General features: G+C 38.7%; 1 protein-coding gene across 12 annotated transcripts in view; it reads right to left on the bottom strand.

Moving 5' to 3' along the window:
- The window catches only part of LRCH3 (leucine rich repeats and calponin homology domain containing 3), a 107,848-nt gene extending 96,515 nt beyond the window's left edge, over positions 1-11,333 (bottom strand). For all 12 annotated transcript variants that reach the window (XM_024994827.2, XM_024994814.2, XM_024994821.2 and 9 more), the window contains exon 1: positions 11,046-11,333. In XM_024994827.2, the coding sequence (XP_024850595.1) occupies positions 11,046-11,307 (262 nt within the window). In that variant the 5' untranslated portion in view covers positions 11,308-11,333. The remainder of the gene's footprint in view (positions 1-11,045) is intronic.
- Positions 11,334-15,363: the final 4,030 nt, after the last annotated feature.

The raw sequence follows: 15,363 nt of genomic DNA on the forward strand, positions 1-15,363 counted from the left end.
TGGAAGAGGGCATGGCAACCCACTCCAGTATTCTTGCCTGGAGAATCCCAATGGACAGAGGAGCCTGGTGGGCTACAGTCCATGGGGTCGCAAAGAGTCGAACGCAACTGAGCGACTAAGCACAGCACATGAACATTCTTATACATATATCCTGGCGCACTTATACACAAGTTTCTTTGGGGTATGTACCTCAGAGCCTGGAATTTCTGGTTCATAAAATATGTGTATTTTCAACTTTACTAGGTATTTTTCAACTCCCATTGGCACTGTATAAATGTCCCAATGCTCCAGTCAGTACCCTTGTATTTGTGGGATCTGACATCTGCATATTCCACTAACCTTGGACTGAAAATATTTGGGGAAAATATTACAGAAAGTTCCAAAAAGCAAAACTTGAATTTGCTACGCACCAGTGACTATTTATACAACATTTAGATTGTATTAAATCTTACAAGTAATCTGGAGAGGAATTAAAGTTCAGGGAAAATTGCATGGATTATATGCAAATAGTGCCATTTTTATGTAAGGGACTTAAGTAACCACAGATTTTAGTGCCTTTGTGTGTGTGTGTCTGGGGGGTGGTCCAGAACCATTTCCCTGAGGGCACTGAGGGAGAACAGTACTTTGTAGTACTCCGTACTGTCTGTCAATGAGAAGTACCTCAGTTTGGTTTTCTTTTTCGTGCCCTTGATTACTAATGAGATTGAGCACCTTTTCACACACTTATCAGTTATTTGGAATTCCTCTTTAGTGAAGTACCAGTTCAAGAGTTTTCTCAGTTTTCTATTGTGCTATCTTGTTTGTAGAAATGCTTTATATATTCTGAATATCATTTGTTTGTTGTATTTATCGCCAATCTGTTACTCTGTGGCTTATCTTTTCACTCTATGATTATAGGTCATTTCTAAAAACCCGTTTTTAATGAAAAAAATCAGTTACCTAGTTCTTATAAGAAATATGTTTAATAAATTAGTTAAAGTTCTTGGTTTGAGATTTCTTTCAAATAATAAAAAATCTACAAATTTAGAGGAGCAAGGGAGAAAGTTAAAAGCAAGGAAATTCCTTAAATTTTTAGTACTAGTTTATGATTCTATAATTAGTAGCAGCACTGCATTTGATATTGCTGGCTACTTCAGGAACTCAAAACAGTGTTCCTTTTGTGAATTACCATATTAACCATGTATTTTCTTCCAAACTTCAGTGGAGTAACTGCTTCATAAATGAACTGGAAAAAAAAATGAACATGCATGTTACTACTTAAAAAGTCCTATTTCATGTAATAGGACTTTTTATTAATATTAAGCATTAATATTAATTTATTAATATTAAGCATCTAGACCCCAAATACAGCCACAGGAAAAGGAAATGAACCCTAGGAAATCCTTGGTCCCAACCTTGTTGCCATTCTTTTAGTCTCAACACTGATTTTTGTGATGATCTATGACTCATCTTCTCACCCCTCCTAAAGGCACCATCCTACTATTTACCCTTCCTATTTAAAAAACAATGCCAGTACAGCAGAGTCTAGATTTTTCCCCTGAAAAGTAAATTTAAATCTTATTAAATAAGCCTTTATACTCAACAGCCATGATCTTCCCCATGGTCTCTGCTTCTCTTTATAAAATATGTGTCTGTTGCAGGAGGGGAGCAGGGAGGAGGTGGCTACGGACATAATAAATAACAGGATATTTTTAACTCTTTTGTATTGTGTCAATACAATATAAGAATTTGTTAGAACAATTCCACTTCTAGGAATTTATCTAGTAAGAGATATTAATAAGAGATGTGAGCAAAGAGTTATATTTATTTAAGAGTTCACTTGCTGTGCTCAGTCTTGTCCAACTCTTTGTGGCCCCATGGACTATAGTCCACCAGGCTCCTCTGCCCATGGAATTTTCCAGGCAATACTGGAGATGCCATTTTATACTCTAGTATTATTTATAACAAGAAAAAAATAGAAATAGTCTAAATGCTCAATAAAAGGGATTTGCTTAAGTGTAAAGATATAATGAAAGTGAAAGAGGAAAGTGAAAAAGTTGGCTTAAAGCTAAACATTCAGAAAACGAAGATCATGGCATCTGATCCCATCACTTCTTGGCAAATAGATGGGGAAACAGTGGAAACAGTGGCAGACTTTATTTTGGGGGGCTCCAAAATCACTGGAGATGGTGATTGCAGCCATGAAATTAAAAGACTCTTACTCCTTGGAAGGAAAGTTATGACCAACCTAGATAGCATATTCAAAAGCAGAGACATTACTTTGCAAACAAAGGTCCATCTAATCAGGGCTATGGTTTTTCCAGTAGTCATGTATGGATGTGAGAGTTGGACTGTGAAGAAGGCTGAGCGCTGAAGAAATGATGCTTTTGAACTGTGGTGTTGGAGAAGACTCTTGAGAGTCCCTTCCATTCTAGAGGAGATCAGCCCTGGGTGTTCTTTGGAAGAAATGATGCTAAAGCTGAAACTCCAGTACTTTGGCCACCTCATGCGAAGAGTTGACTCATTGGAAAAGACTCTGATGCTGGGAGGGATTGGGGGCAGGAGGAGAAGGGGACGACAGAGGATGAGATGGCTGGATGGCATCACTGACTCGATGGACGTGAGTTTCAGTGAAATCCGTCCGAGAGATGGTGATGGACAGGGAGGCCTGGCGTGCTGCAATTCATGGGGTCGCAAAGAGTCAGACACGACTGAGCGACTGAACTGAACTGAAAGATATGACACAATATTTCTAATACACTCTACAGTGGAAAAAAGCAAACTACAAAAAGCTAATACCATGTTTTTCAATATACATGTACACAGATTAAAAAAAATACTTGGAAGAATATGTCAAAATGTTCAGTGGTTTATTGATGCAATAGTATTCCTTTTTTCTTTCTCTACTTTATTTTTTTCCAAATTTTCTGTAAAAAACATGTGTTACTTTTATAATCATAGAAAAATTTGAATATACAGGAGTTTATATACAGGCACAAACAGTTTCTGAGTCTTTGTCATCAATTTATTCTGACAAAAGGACACAGAAAAAAACAAAAAAATAAATATTTTCTCTTTGTACTTATATACTTTTTCTTATGGTAGTAAAAATTATACTTAAGATGAACTGAATACAGAAGAAGGAGATACAATCTCTCAGCTATCAGACTGACACAGATCACAAAGAATAAAATCAGCAGAGTGAAGACAACTCATGAACTGCTGATACAAATCTAAGCTAAAAAACCCTTTAGGAATAACAGTTTTACAATCTGTATTTAAAAACCCCTAAAACTGTACATTCTTTTACCCAATCAATTATATTTCTAGGGATTTATCCTAAGGAAATTAAACAAGTCTGCAAAGAGATACACATGAAGTTATTTTCAGCAATATCATTTGTAACAGTGAAAGATGAAGACAATTCCAAAGTGTATCAATAGGGTAAATGAGAAGACAGTATACCTACGGCAGACTACTATTAAAAAGTATGCTACATATCTTTCTGTAGCAGCTATTTTCTGATACTATATATCATATAGTAAAAAAATGATAAAACAGCCTTTATGAGATCCCATTTTAAGATGTTTTTTTAAATGAGAATGTATATATTCATGAAGAAAATGTTTAAAGATTTCAAACCAAGGTTCACTACCAGTTTTCTGTGGTAAGTGGAATTACAAAAGATTTTTAATGTCTTATTTATAACTTCTTGTACTACAATGAGCATGTACAACTCTTAATATCAGAAGGAATGATTCTGAAACAGTCTGATTAGTCAAATAAAATTAGCTTTGGTTTTTTCCTACTCTTTTCTCATTCCTAAGGCTCTTAGAAGGTTCCTGATTTGAGCGCATGATACTCACAGATGAAAAATGGGTCAACTATACAGTTAATAGTGGATATACAAAGCTAGTGAAGGTGATAGAATTCCAGTTGAGCTCTTTGAAATCCTGAAAGATGATGCTGTGAAAGTGCTGCACTCAATATGCCAGCAAATTTGGAAAACTCAGCAGTGGCCACAGGACTGGAAAAGATCAGTTTTCATTCCAATCCCAAAGAAAGGCAATGCCAAAGAATGCTCAAACTACTGCACAATTGCACTCATCTCACACGCTACTAAAGTAATGCTCAAAATTCTCCAAGCCAGGCTTCAGCAATACGTGAACCCTGAACTTCCTGATGTTCAAGCTGGTTTTAGAAAAGGCAGAGGAACCAGCGATCAAATTGCCAATATCCGCTGGATCATCGAAAAAGCAAGAGAGTTCCAGAAAAACATCTATTTCTGCTTTATTGACTATGCCAAAGCCTTTGACTGTGTGGATCACAATACACTGTGGAAAATTCTGAAAGAGATGGGAATACCAGACCACCTGATCTGCCTCTTGAGAAATTTGTATGCAGGTCAGGAAACAACAGTTAGAACTGGACATGGAACAACAGACTGGTTCCAAATAGGAAAAGAAGTACGTCAAGGCTGTATATTGTCACCCTGTTTATTTAACTTATATGCAGAGTACATCATGAGAAACACTGGGCTGGAAGAAACACAAGCTGGAATCAAGACTGCCGGGAGAAATATCAATAACCTCAGATATGCAGATGACACACCCTTATGGCAGAAAGTGAAGAGGAACTCAAAAGCCTCTTGATGAAAGTGAAAGTGGAGAGTGAAAAAGTTGGCTTAAAGCTCAACATTCAGAAAACAAAGATCATGGCATCCGGTCCCATCACTTCATGGGAAATAGATGGGGAAACAGTGGAAACAGTGTCAGACTTTACTTTTCTGGGCTCCAAAATCAATGCCGATGGTGACTGCAGCCATGAAATTAAAAGACGCTTACTCCTTGGAAGGAAAGTTATGACCAACCTAGACAGCATATTCAAAAGCAGAGACATTACTTTGCCAACAAAGGTTCGTCTAGTCAAGGCTATGGTTTTTCCTGTGGTCATGTATGGATGTGAGAGTTGGACTGCGAAGAAGGCTGAGCGCCGAGGAATTGATGCTTTTGAACTGTGGTGTTGGAGAAGACTCTTGAGAGTCCCTTGGACTGCAAGGAGATCCAACCAGTCCATTCTGAAGGAGATCAGCCCTGGGTGTTCTTTGGAAGGAATGATGCTAAAGCTGAAACTCCAGTACATTGGCCACCTCATGCGAAGAGTTGACTCACTGGAAAAGACTCTGATGCTGGGAGGGATTGGGGGCAAGAGGAGAAGGGATAACAGAGGATGAGATGGCTGGATGGCATCACTGACTCGATGGACGTGAGTCTCAGTGAACTCCAGGAGTTGGTGATGGACAGGGAGGTCTGGCGTGCTGCGATTCATGGGGTCGCAAAGAGTCAGACACAACTGAGCGACAGATCTGATCTGATACAGTTAATGCCTCTATTAACCATGCTTAAATGGCAGTTTTTATTAAGAAGATATTATTTCTAGGACTTGCCTAATGGTCCAGGAGCTAAGACTGTGCTCCTAATGCAGGGGGCCCAGGTTCAATCCATGGTCAGGGAACTAGATCCCACATGCCACAACTAAGAGTTTGCAAGCAACAACTAAAGATCCCACGTGCTGCAACAAGGATCCTGTGTGCTTCAACGAAGACCTGTTGCAGCCAACAAAAGTAAAAAGTCAACACCCTTTAAAAAAAAAACAACAAGATATTATTTCTAGAAGAAAAAATGATATATCCCCTTTCAGACCTGAGATATTATCAAAGATTTGGTAATTATGAATGAGCCCCCATTTGCTGATGTCTTCTCAACAATTATTTAAGTGATCTTGGTGATCATGGTGGCTTATTGTATTCATGGATATAGAAAGGCATTGCAGTATACCCCAGAATCACTGTCAAATATAACTTTCTGTGATGATGGGAAGATTCTATTACCTGTGCTGTCCAATATAATGGACAGTAGGTCTATCTAATGTGCTGACCAATATGACACATGTGGCCACTGAGCATTTGAAATGTGGCTAGTACAATTAAGGAACCAAATTTAAAATTTACAAACTGAAATTAATATAAAATATACATAAATAAGTATCCAAGAGAAATATAGTTTCCATTTAAGACCTGGCATTTCAGTGCATATTTCCAAGACTAATGAAACCAGGACTGTGTGAGTTACAGAATGTTTTTTGAAAAATTAAATGGTCTTTTATGCAATCCTCATTCTTCTTTATGTAGGAAATAAGCACACGATTCTTGAAAGCGTTATTCTCATGGCTTCAATAAGACTGTGTTACTTAGGCTCACCCATTACATCTCCATGTCTTTCTTTTTTTTGTATCATTAGTCTCTTCCATCTGCCATCAACCACAGGCTTGTCCCAAAAGATGAATCCTTGGTTTCCTGTTTTCGATTTTCCATTCAGAAAAGACTTCTTACACCTTCAACTATGATCCTATTTGTCTTCTGCAAAACAGCACTTCACTATACAACCTTAAACAAAGTCTTAATCTTTAAGACAGCTTCTCATTTGTAAAATAACTTAAGAGGGTTACTACAGTTCCTTTGGTTTTAGGAGTCTCTAAATTCTAGTAGAAGCCTAGTTATAAAACTTTGTTTCTGTTTTTTTCTCAGACTGATTCTTCTTCTTGCCCTTTAAGTGCTATGGTACCCCATGGTTGTCAGCGACCAACTTTTCCACTCTCCACATTCTCTCTCCAAGAACTGCATAAACCCTTCATTATGACTGTCTCAAATTTATGCTGCAGTTCTAACTTCACTCTTACAAGTTCCAGATATACACTTCTATTTGCTGCACAGTTTCTTTAGTTGGCCTGACACATTTAAGACTCCAGTAGAACATGTATCCACCCCACTGCAGTACTCTTGCCTGGAAAATCCCATGGACGGAGGAGCCTGGTGGGCTGCAGTCCATGGGGTCGATAAGAGTCGGATACGACTGAGCAACTTCACTTTCACTTTTCACTTCCATGCAGTGGAGAAGGAAATGGCAACCCACTCCAGTGTTCTTGCCTGGAGAATCCCAGGGACGGGGGAGCCTGGTGGGCTGCCGTCTATGGGGTCGCACAGAGTCAGACACGACTGAAGTGACTTAACAGCAACAGAACATGTATCAGGCCAACTAAAGAAACTGAACCAAACTTTCTTTGTCAGTACGGCTCAGTGATCAAAAACAGAAGTTTTAGGATCAGATGTATCTGAATTTGAATCCTAGTGCTGTCATTTATTACCTGTGTAACAATGATCAGGTTAACCTCAAGTCTCCATTTTTACATGTAAAATGGGGTTAAAACTAGTACCTACAACTCAGGTGGTTGTTATATGTGCATTTTATATATATAGCTTAGTACAATATCTGAAATATGCTAACAGCTCAAAAAATGTTAGCTACTATTATTATCAGTAGCATTACCTCAGTAGCATTACCACCTTCCTAGTCCTACAGGTTTAATAACTCAGCCAACTTGATGCATTCTGTCTCTTTAAAAAAAAAAAATCAGTCAACATTTGTACATTTATTTTCCAGTATGATCTCAGACTGTTTTTCATTCCTTGACTGTTACTGCAGCCAGCCAAACAGATTACTAGATTTTTAATACTTACAGGGTAGAGTCTTTTCTTATTTTTATTCCCACTATATTACCTAGCATAATGCCTTACACATAAAAGTTTTGCTATTATTAGACAATTCAAATAATCTTTATATTTATTCATTCTATTACACTAGACCTCTTGAGTTCTTTGAAAACAGGGAGTGTCTTGGTCCTCTCTGTGTATCTACACCTGAAAATCCTTTAGTCAACAAACATCTGTTAAATGAACAATCTCCCTTTTGAGAATGCAAAGGGCAGCTCTCATATTCTCTAATCCCACCAATTTATTCTGACCAAACTGACCTCCCCACAACTTCAAGAGCAGACTCACTGTCATTACTCAGGACTCTTATTTTGTATCAAAAAGTCTACTCAGATTAAGTAGGACAGGGAATTCATTAGCTTGTATAATTAGACAGTCCAAGGATACCACTAATTTAAAGCCTGGCTATTGATCCAAAGATTACCATCGAACTTGGCCTCATTCTTTCCATCTTTTGGCTCTGCTTTCAATTTATTGGCAAGCTCCAGGTTCACATTCTATTCTCTCAGCAACTCCACGGTTCAAAGCACGCCTCTTTCTCAACATAATTAACACTCCTGCATGCTAATAGGAAAATGTGTCCATCTCTAAACTATCACTGTTGACAGAGGGATGGACTACTTGACTAGCTAGCCCTGAGTTATGTGCACACCTTTACGGCAGGGTGGGATCCATTCTACTGCCTGGAATGGCTTTCCTTCCCATTTCTGCCTCCCCAAATTAAAGCTACAGCTTTTCAGCCCCCAAAAGTCTTTTGTGATTTAAGATCTTCCCTGTCCATTGGATCAAGTAACTCATTTCCAAACAAACACTTCTTTTTCTTCCTAAAAATCTACCATTTAAAACAAACAGGAGGGGAAAAATTCCAAGAAAATATTGCATGATGAATTCTAATTATGTCAAGTTATAAACAGTACAGGTAATATGTACTATTTCTTAAAATGTAAAGATAGCAGTTATATGTATCTACAGATACATTCTATATATTAGGAAAGAACAGATAACCTGGCAACTTTTAATATAGTGTTCAAGTAATGTTTGGGGCTTTAAATTTTCTATAGGGTCTAAATAAAACATTTCAGCTAATTAAAGTTGGGTCTGAATTCAAAGGACACTGTGTAACAGTCTATGGTTTTAGAGTTACCTCAAACAGGATTTGAGTTAGGCTCAAATCATGGCTAACACCACCTTCCTTGGCTTTAGCTACAGGTCTTTAAGCAAATTATTTTTCTCTCCAAACCTGGGTTTCATTACCTCTAAAAACAGGAATGATAATATCTATCTGTATGTAAAGAGGCTGTGTGGCACAGTGAAGAAAAAGAGAGTAAGATGGACCAAGGCTGAAATTCTACCGCTATTATTATTTATATGATTCTGAGTGGCTTTATGTAAATCCTGTGTGATTCCTCATATGTAAATTCGGGATAATAATATTTTAAGCATTTTATTTATTTGGCTGTGCTGGGTCTTAGTTGTGGCATGAGGGATCTAGTTACCTGCCCAGGGATTAAACCAGGTCCCCTACACTGGAAGTGCGGTGTCTTAGCTACTGGATCACCAGGGAAATCCTTGGGATAATAATATTTAATCCATTGGTTGTTAAGCATTTAATAAGGCAATGTACTTTAAACATCTACCACAATGAACAGTAAACAGTGAAAACTCAATCAATGATCTTATCCACATCAAATTATCTGTTTAAAATAATTTAGAGAATTAAGTATTTTTGTACTCACCAAGGTCTGCCAAAGACTTCTTATACTTAATAAGTGATATTTCTGACATTTTAGAAATTAATCTAGTCTAACAGGTTGTAAGGTACTTTGCAATCTTTTTCTCCTCTTTTAGACTTTTTGACTAAATAAAATGAACAAAATGAACAAAATGTCAACGAACAAAAAATCTGGTTTATAAATAAACTACTAAAGTAATAAAAATAAGTGTGGATAATAATGAATTAAAAGTTCACAGCATAGTAAGGGAAAAATCCACTGGCATTACTTATTCTTCATAAATGCCTTTGCATTTTCTTTGTTAGCTAATATTTCTTAAAGGAAAAAGACACTGGCCCTAGAGCTATTTAAAAGACGGTAAGATAATGAGCTAGATAAACTCCTACAATCAACTTATCCCTTAACTTGAGGCTTAATGTAGTAATACCGAAATGACTCATGCCAATATGAAGTCACTATGCTATCCATCTCCTGAACAGTCAGTCATATACCATATAGCCACCTCCTGAACAGAATCACAAAATTTGGGGTATGAACAACAAGTTTAGATGCTATCAGAACACATACAAAAGGCAAGTGGCCACTCATTTACATATTCAAAAAAATTTAATTTTAAGGTCATTCACTAAAAAACACAAACCATATTCTATATAACTGTTTTCAAAAAGATTAAACAAACATTTGATTCCTTCCATTTTACACAAGAGGCAGTTTCTTTGGAAAACAGTTTCTTGAAGTAGTGTTAACAGTTTTGCTTATCTTTCCAAAATGAGTGAATCATATGTAATACTCGGCAATCTTTAATGAGTGCACAGACATAGGAAAAGTTAACAGCTTAAGAAAAGCTGTATGAAAATAATTACATCATACTATATACTATACGTAAGAGATGTTGTCCTCCTTTGTACTGTTTTTAATCTACTCCTTGAGGAAGCTGTATTTTAAACACAAAGGAAACATGTTGAACACCTCAGTCACCAGATATTGTTCTCTACAACTAAGAAAATCAAATAATATCTAATTTACTTTATTTTCTATGTTAAAAAAATATGTATAAGGCAAAGTAATTTTTTTTAAAGAATTAAACATAGATACAGTAGGTAATCTTTTGTGCCTTTTCTAGTTTTCTTTCTGCAACTTTTTTTTGAGGGGGCATGAGGAAAGAGGAAAAGTAGTGGAAGTCTTAAGTTGCCCCTAGATATTTTTACAAGTACATTTGGTAAGTCAACTAGACGAAGGGGAGAAAGAAAAAGCGTTCGGGCTCACTCTGAGAACAACAGTTCTTAAAAAACGCCAGTGCTGAGAGTCATGCTTTCCTGACAATGCAGCGACCAATATTATTCCGATTAAAAGCGCGCTACAAACCTAAATCTGTAAAGTCAATTTGGCATCCTAAATCCGAATTGGCCTGCAGCAATCAGACGGAGCAAGGGTCTACCTCAGCTTCTGCAAAAGTTAATTTTCTAGGAAAGTAAAACAGTACCCATCAGTTTCCTACGGCCTTCTTCCCCGAGAGATGCTGCTGTCCGCCTCGCCCCAGGCTCGGGGTCTGACCCGCAGGCCTGGGTGTGTTGGGGCAGTCGGCTTCTCCCCGTTAACCTGGTCCGGACCAGGAGTAACAGGACCAGTTACTGTACCTACCCGCGATTCCCCTGAACGGCCAGGGCGGCCTCCAACCGCGCCCGGGGCCTCCTGTCCCCTGGGTTGTCCCCCACCCCACTCACCCGCCCGAGTGGTGTCCGTCAGGTCGTGGTTGGCCGCTCCCCGGGGAAACTCCCTCAGTTTCCGGCCGCTCAGGCTCAGCACCCCGGTTACCGCCGCCTCCTCCAGCGCTCGGTCGAGGGAGCGGCTCCACGAGCCCGGGCCAGGACCAGGGCCTGCCCCGGAGTTTGGGCCGCAGTTAACAGCCGAGAGGTTACCTCCCGACGCTCCTGGGCAAGAGTATTCTGCAGCCGCGGCCACAGCGACCAAGCCCGCGGCCGCCATTTCCCAGCCAACAACTCTCCGGCCCTTCAGCTCAGCGCATGCGCGACCAGATGATAGGTGGGCGGGGAAAGGGGCTTACAGACCCCGGCCGGATCCCTTGATGGACAGGGCTGCGGTGCCGCTCTGCACTTCCAGGCGCTGGCCTCCGCCCACAGGAGGTTTCCAAGAGAAATTTAAAACGGAACTCACAAATCTCGAGCAGCTCCCTATGATAGGCTCCCAGTGGCCTTTCTAACATACCCCTACAAAAATGTCTTTCAGACACGCTCCTCACCAAAACTACCTTCCTCCCTTAGGAGGATTAAACATTAAGTTTTAACACTGTTGCTGCCACAAAAGAGGGAAAAGGTTCCTTGACTTGTCATTCTATAAGCCAAGTGATTTAAGTGGAGATTGTGAATTTATTAACCATTATTGCCTGAGGGAAACAGAAGTGTTAACCTGGCTCCCAAACTTCATAATTCTCATTGAAAGGGTTAAATATTTTAGGCCCTTCCTACAAAATAGCTTCTTAAGGAAAATAAACACTTTAAATAGTACCTCTTCTTTGGGCAAGATTTTATTGTTGAACAAAACTGGGTGAACCTCACTGAAGTCTAAAATTTGGGTCTAGAAGCAAAACCGAGGAAGAGAAAATGATCTTACCATAATCTACATGTGGGAATTAAAGACAGAACTGAAGAGAGTTAAAAATAAAAATGAAACCATTCAGTTACTGGAAGATTAGAAAATATTTCATTTTATTAAAAATATTTTGTCATTTTTTACCACACCACAGGACTTGCAGGATTTTAGCTTCCTGATCCATGGACAGAGGAGCCTGGTGGGCTGCAGTTCAGAGGTCTGGTTGCAGAGTTGGCAAGACTGGGTGACTTGCACAGCAGCATGACTTCCTGAATGAGGGATTGAACCTATGCCCTCCAGAATGAAAGCTGGGAGTTCTGACCACTGGACTGCCAGGGAATTCCCACCACTTCATTTTAAACCAATTAGACCTCACATATATTACAACCAGTCTTCAGCTTATTCTTGACATTACTGAATGACACTTAAGTCATTCCTGCTAAATGATGTAAATTTCCCCTACAATCAATCAACTAGTATTTTCTGTGGGAAATAAGACTGTCAGATACAGTCCTTTTCCTAGATTGTAATTATGGAATCCAAATAAGCCAAATAGAGATTCAGTTCAGTTCAGTTCAGTCGCTCAGTCGTGTCCGACTCTTTGCGACCCCAATAGAGATTAAAACCACAAAAAAAGGGCTGAGTGGGGGTAGTGGGAATTAACCATCAGAATTCAAAGAAAAGGAATCTAGTATGTCAAATTCTGAAACAAATCTGAAGGATTCTGAAGTGCAATAGGCTGGAAGGGGAAAGTAACATCCCAAATTGAAAGGAATATCAGCATGAACACATCCAGGTACGATTTATAATGGTTCATGTGGAGAACATTGCCACAGGCCAAAAAGTTCATGTCAGAGAGCAAAAGAAAGTAAGGTTGGAGAGATGCTGTCCATCACTCAAGGTCCAGCTTTACAATGAAACGTTGATTAGCATTTCCCCAACTCCTAAATAGAAGAGACTGTGAAAATGTTTAATCTCACTGCCAAAGTTCATTAGTATCAATTGCTCAGAGAGTTGTTCTGTAAATTGTGTTCTAGGTTCTTCAGCGACAGGTTCCATGATCAGTGTCTCTAATGAACATGGGTCACCCAAATAGCAAGTGATCTGTTATCCCTGGCAGGTATCATCTATCCAATGTATGAATTGGTTTTTGTTACTCTAGACTTCTAAAATTGTTACTCTTAGAAAGACTTTAAGCTATACAAAAAGCAGGTCCTCATTTTAATTTTTTTAGAGCTATTTCAACCACAAAAGCAGAACCATATATTCCATATTAATGCTACAATGCTATAGAAATAGACTTTTTTAAATGCACAGATATCATCTATATTTGATTACCAATTACCTTCCACATTTGAATTCCTGACAAATTCTCCTTATATGGCCTCATTCTTCCTATCCACCTGCACATATCATTATAATTACAACATACAATGGAGAAGGCAATGGCAACCCACTCCAGTGCTCTTGCCTGGAAAATCCTATGGATGGAGGAGCCTAGTAGGCTGCAGTCCATGGGGTTGCGAAGAGTCAGACACGACCAGGAGACTTCACTTTCACTTTTCACTTTCATGCATTGGAGAAGGAAATGGCAACCCACTCCAGTGTTCTTGCCTGGAGAATCCCAGGGACGGGAGAGCCTGGTGGGCTGCCATCTATGGGGTCGCACAGAGTCGGACACGACTGAAGTGACTTAGCAGTAGCAGCATGCTAATTCCGGCCTTTGAAGTTCTGACCAAGTTTATACATAGATTATACTTTGTCTAGTCAACTAGATTTTAAGGTCCTTAATACGTTAAACTTTATAGTTATCTTCAATATCCTGGCTGAGTATATCAATAGTTTAAAAATAGAGTAAGTGGAAAGAAACAAAGATGCTGTTAAGTGATGCTGTTAAGTACTAACACAGTAGAAGTTATGTGCTAATACATCAGAGGTTAGGAGAAAAAAGACTTACAATATTTGAGAACAGGGTCTCATTAAGTCCAAAATATCTATAGATATTAAGTCTACCATGGTCAAAACAGAAGCCTGTGGATACAGTAAAAATTAAGATGCTATATATACACTATAAGAACTAGTCCTACATAAAGGCAGGCTGGAAGAAAAGATAAATCAGAAGTTAATTTTGAGACCTCTAAGGATTTGAAGTTTTATCTATAAAGTACAGGTAGAATGAGGGAATTCTCATCCTTCTCCCTCAATCTTCTCCATAAAGGAAGGGACAAAATCATCTTGAGAAAATAAGGTATGGGAAATGGGAGTCATTGTAGGGAATTCACCAGAGTCTAGTGATGAACAAAAGAAGTTGTGAGAAACAGTTGCAAAAGGGCTGAGTAAAAGGGCTTCAGGGATCTCTAACTTGTTCCACTACTGCTCTATGGTCTGGAAGCAGGTGAAAAGTCAATGCGGGTTTACCAAATGTTAGGAATTAACACAAAGAACCTCCCTGCTTCTCCCTGTGTATTTTATAGGCTGAAAGGTTACTCACTGAACACTAGTGGCAAAAGTTTCACTCCAACCTTAGTAACTCTCTCCACCTCTGCATCTCATATCACGCAGAAATAAAGTTCTTTCCCTAGTTTTACTCATTAGAAATATATTATGGCTACTCCTTTAAGATTCTACTTTATAAACTCAGAGCAGTAGGATTAAAATCTTGGCCAATCCCCTTTTCTAAAAATACAAAGCACAGAAGCTGGTTTGTTGAATATGTTCAACAAATGTTTGGTTCTACCCTTTCTGACTTCTTTAGTGGGGAAAAAAAAAAAAAAAAAGAATTGACTTTTTAAAAAATTTTACAAGAAAATTTAGACTGTGATTTTCTTCTCAGGAAAAGTGGAAATAGAAATTAAACATACAGGCTAGGGAAATAATTTCCTATTTATCTGTTTTTAATTTTTTTTGATGTGGACCTTTTAAAAGTCTTTATTGAACTTGTTAAAATATTGCTTCTATTTTATGTTTTGGGTTTTTGCCTGCAAGGCATGTGAGTTCTTAGTTCCCCAAGCAGAGACGGAACTGCACCCCCTGCATTGGAAGGTGAAGTTTTAACCACTGGGCCACCAGCGAAGTCCCTCTTATTTTTCTTTAAACATTGATAAACCTCATCAGAATATATTGAGAAAAAGGAATTTCAGTTCCAAAATGGTATCACATTTCTTTGTTTTATCAAGCTTTTAGTTGGATAGATTTTTAGGTAGAAAGTAAACTGTAAGGGCAGGGAAAAAAAGAGACATTCAAAGTCAACAATTTATAAACAAATCTTTAAATCCCTCTTAGAAAGTGAAATCGCTCAGTTGTGTCCAACTCTGCAACCCCATGGACTGTAGCCCAGGCTCCTCCGTCCATGGAATTTTCCAGGCAAGAGTACTGGAGTGGGTTGCCATTTCCTTCTCTAGGGGGTATTTTTGACCCAGGGATCAAACCCGG

This window comes from Bos taurus, chromosome 1 (assembly GCF_002263795.3).
Source record: "Bos taurus isolate L1 Dominette 01449 registration number 42190680 breed Hereford chromosome 1, ARS-UCD2.0, whole genome shotgun sequence".
Lineage (NCBI taxonomy): Eukaryota > Metazoa > Chordata > Mammalia > Artiodactyla > Bovidae > Bos > Bos taurus.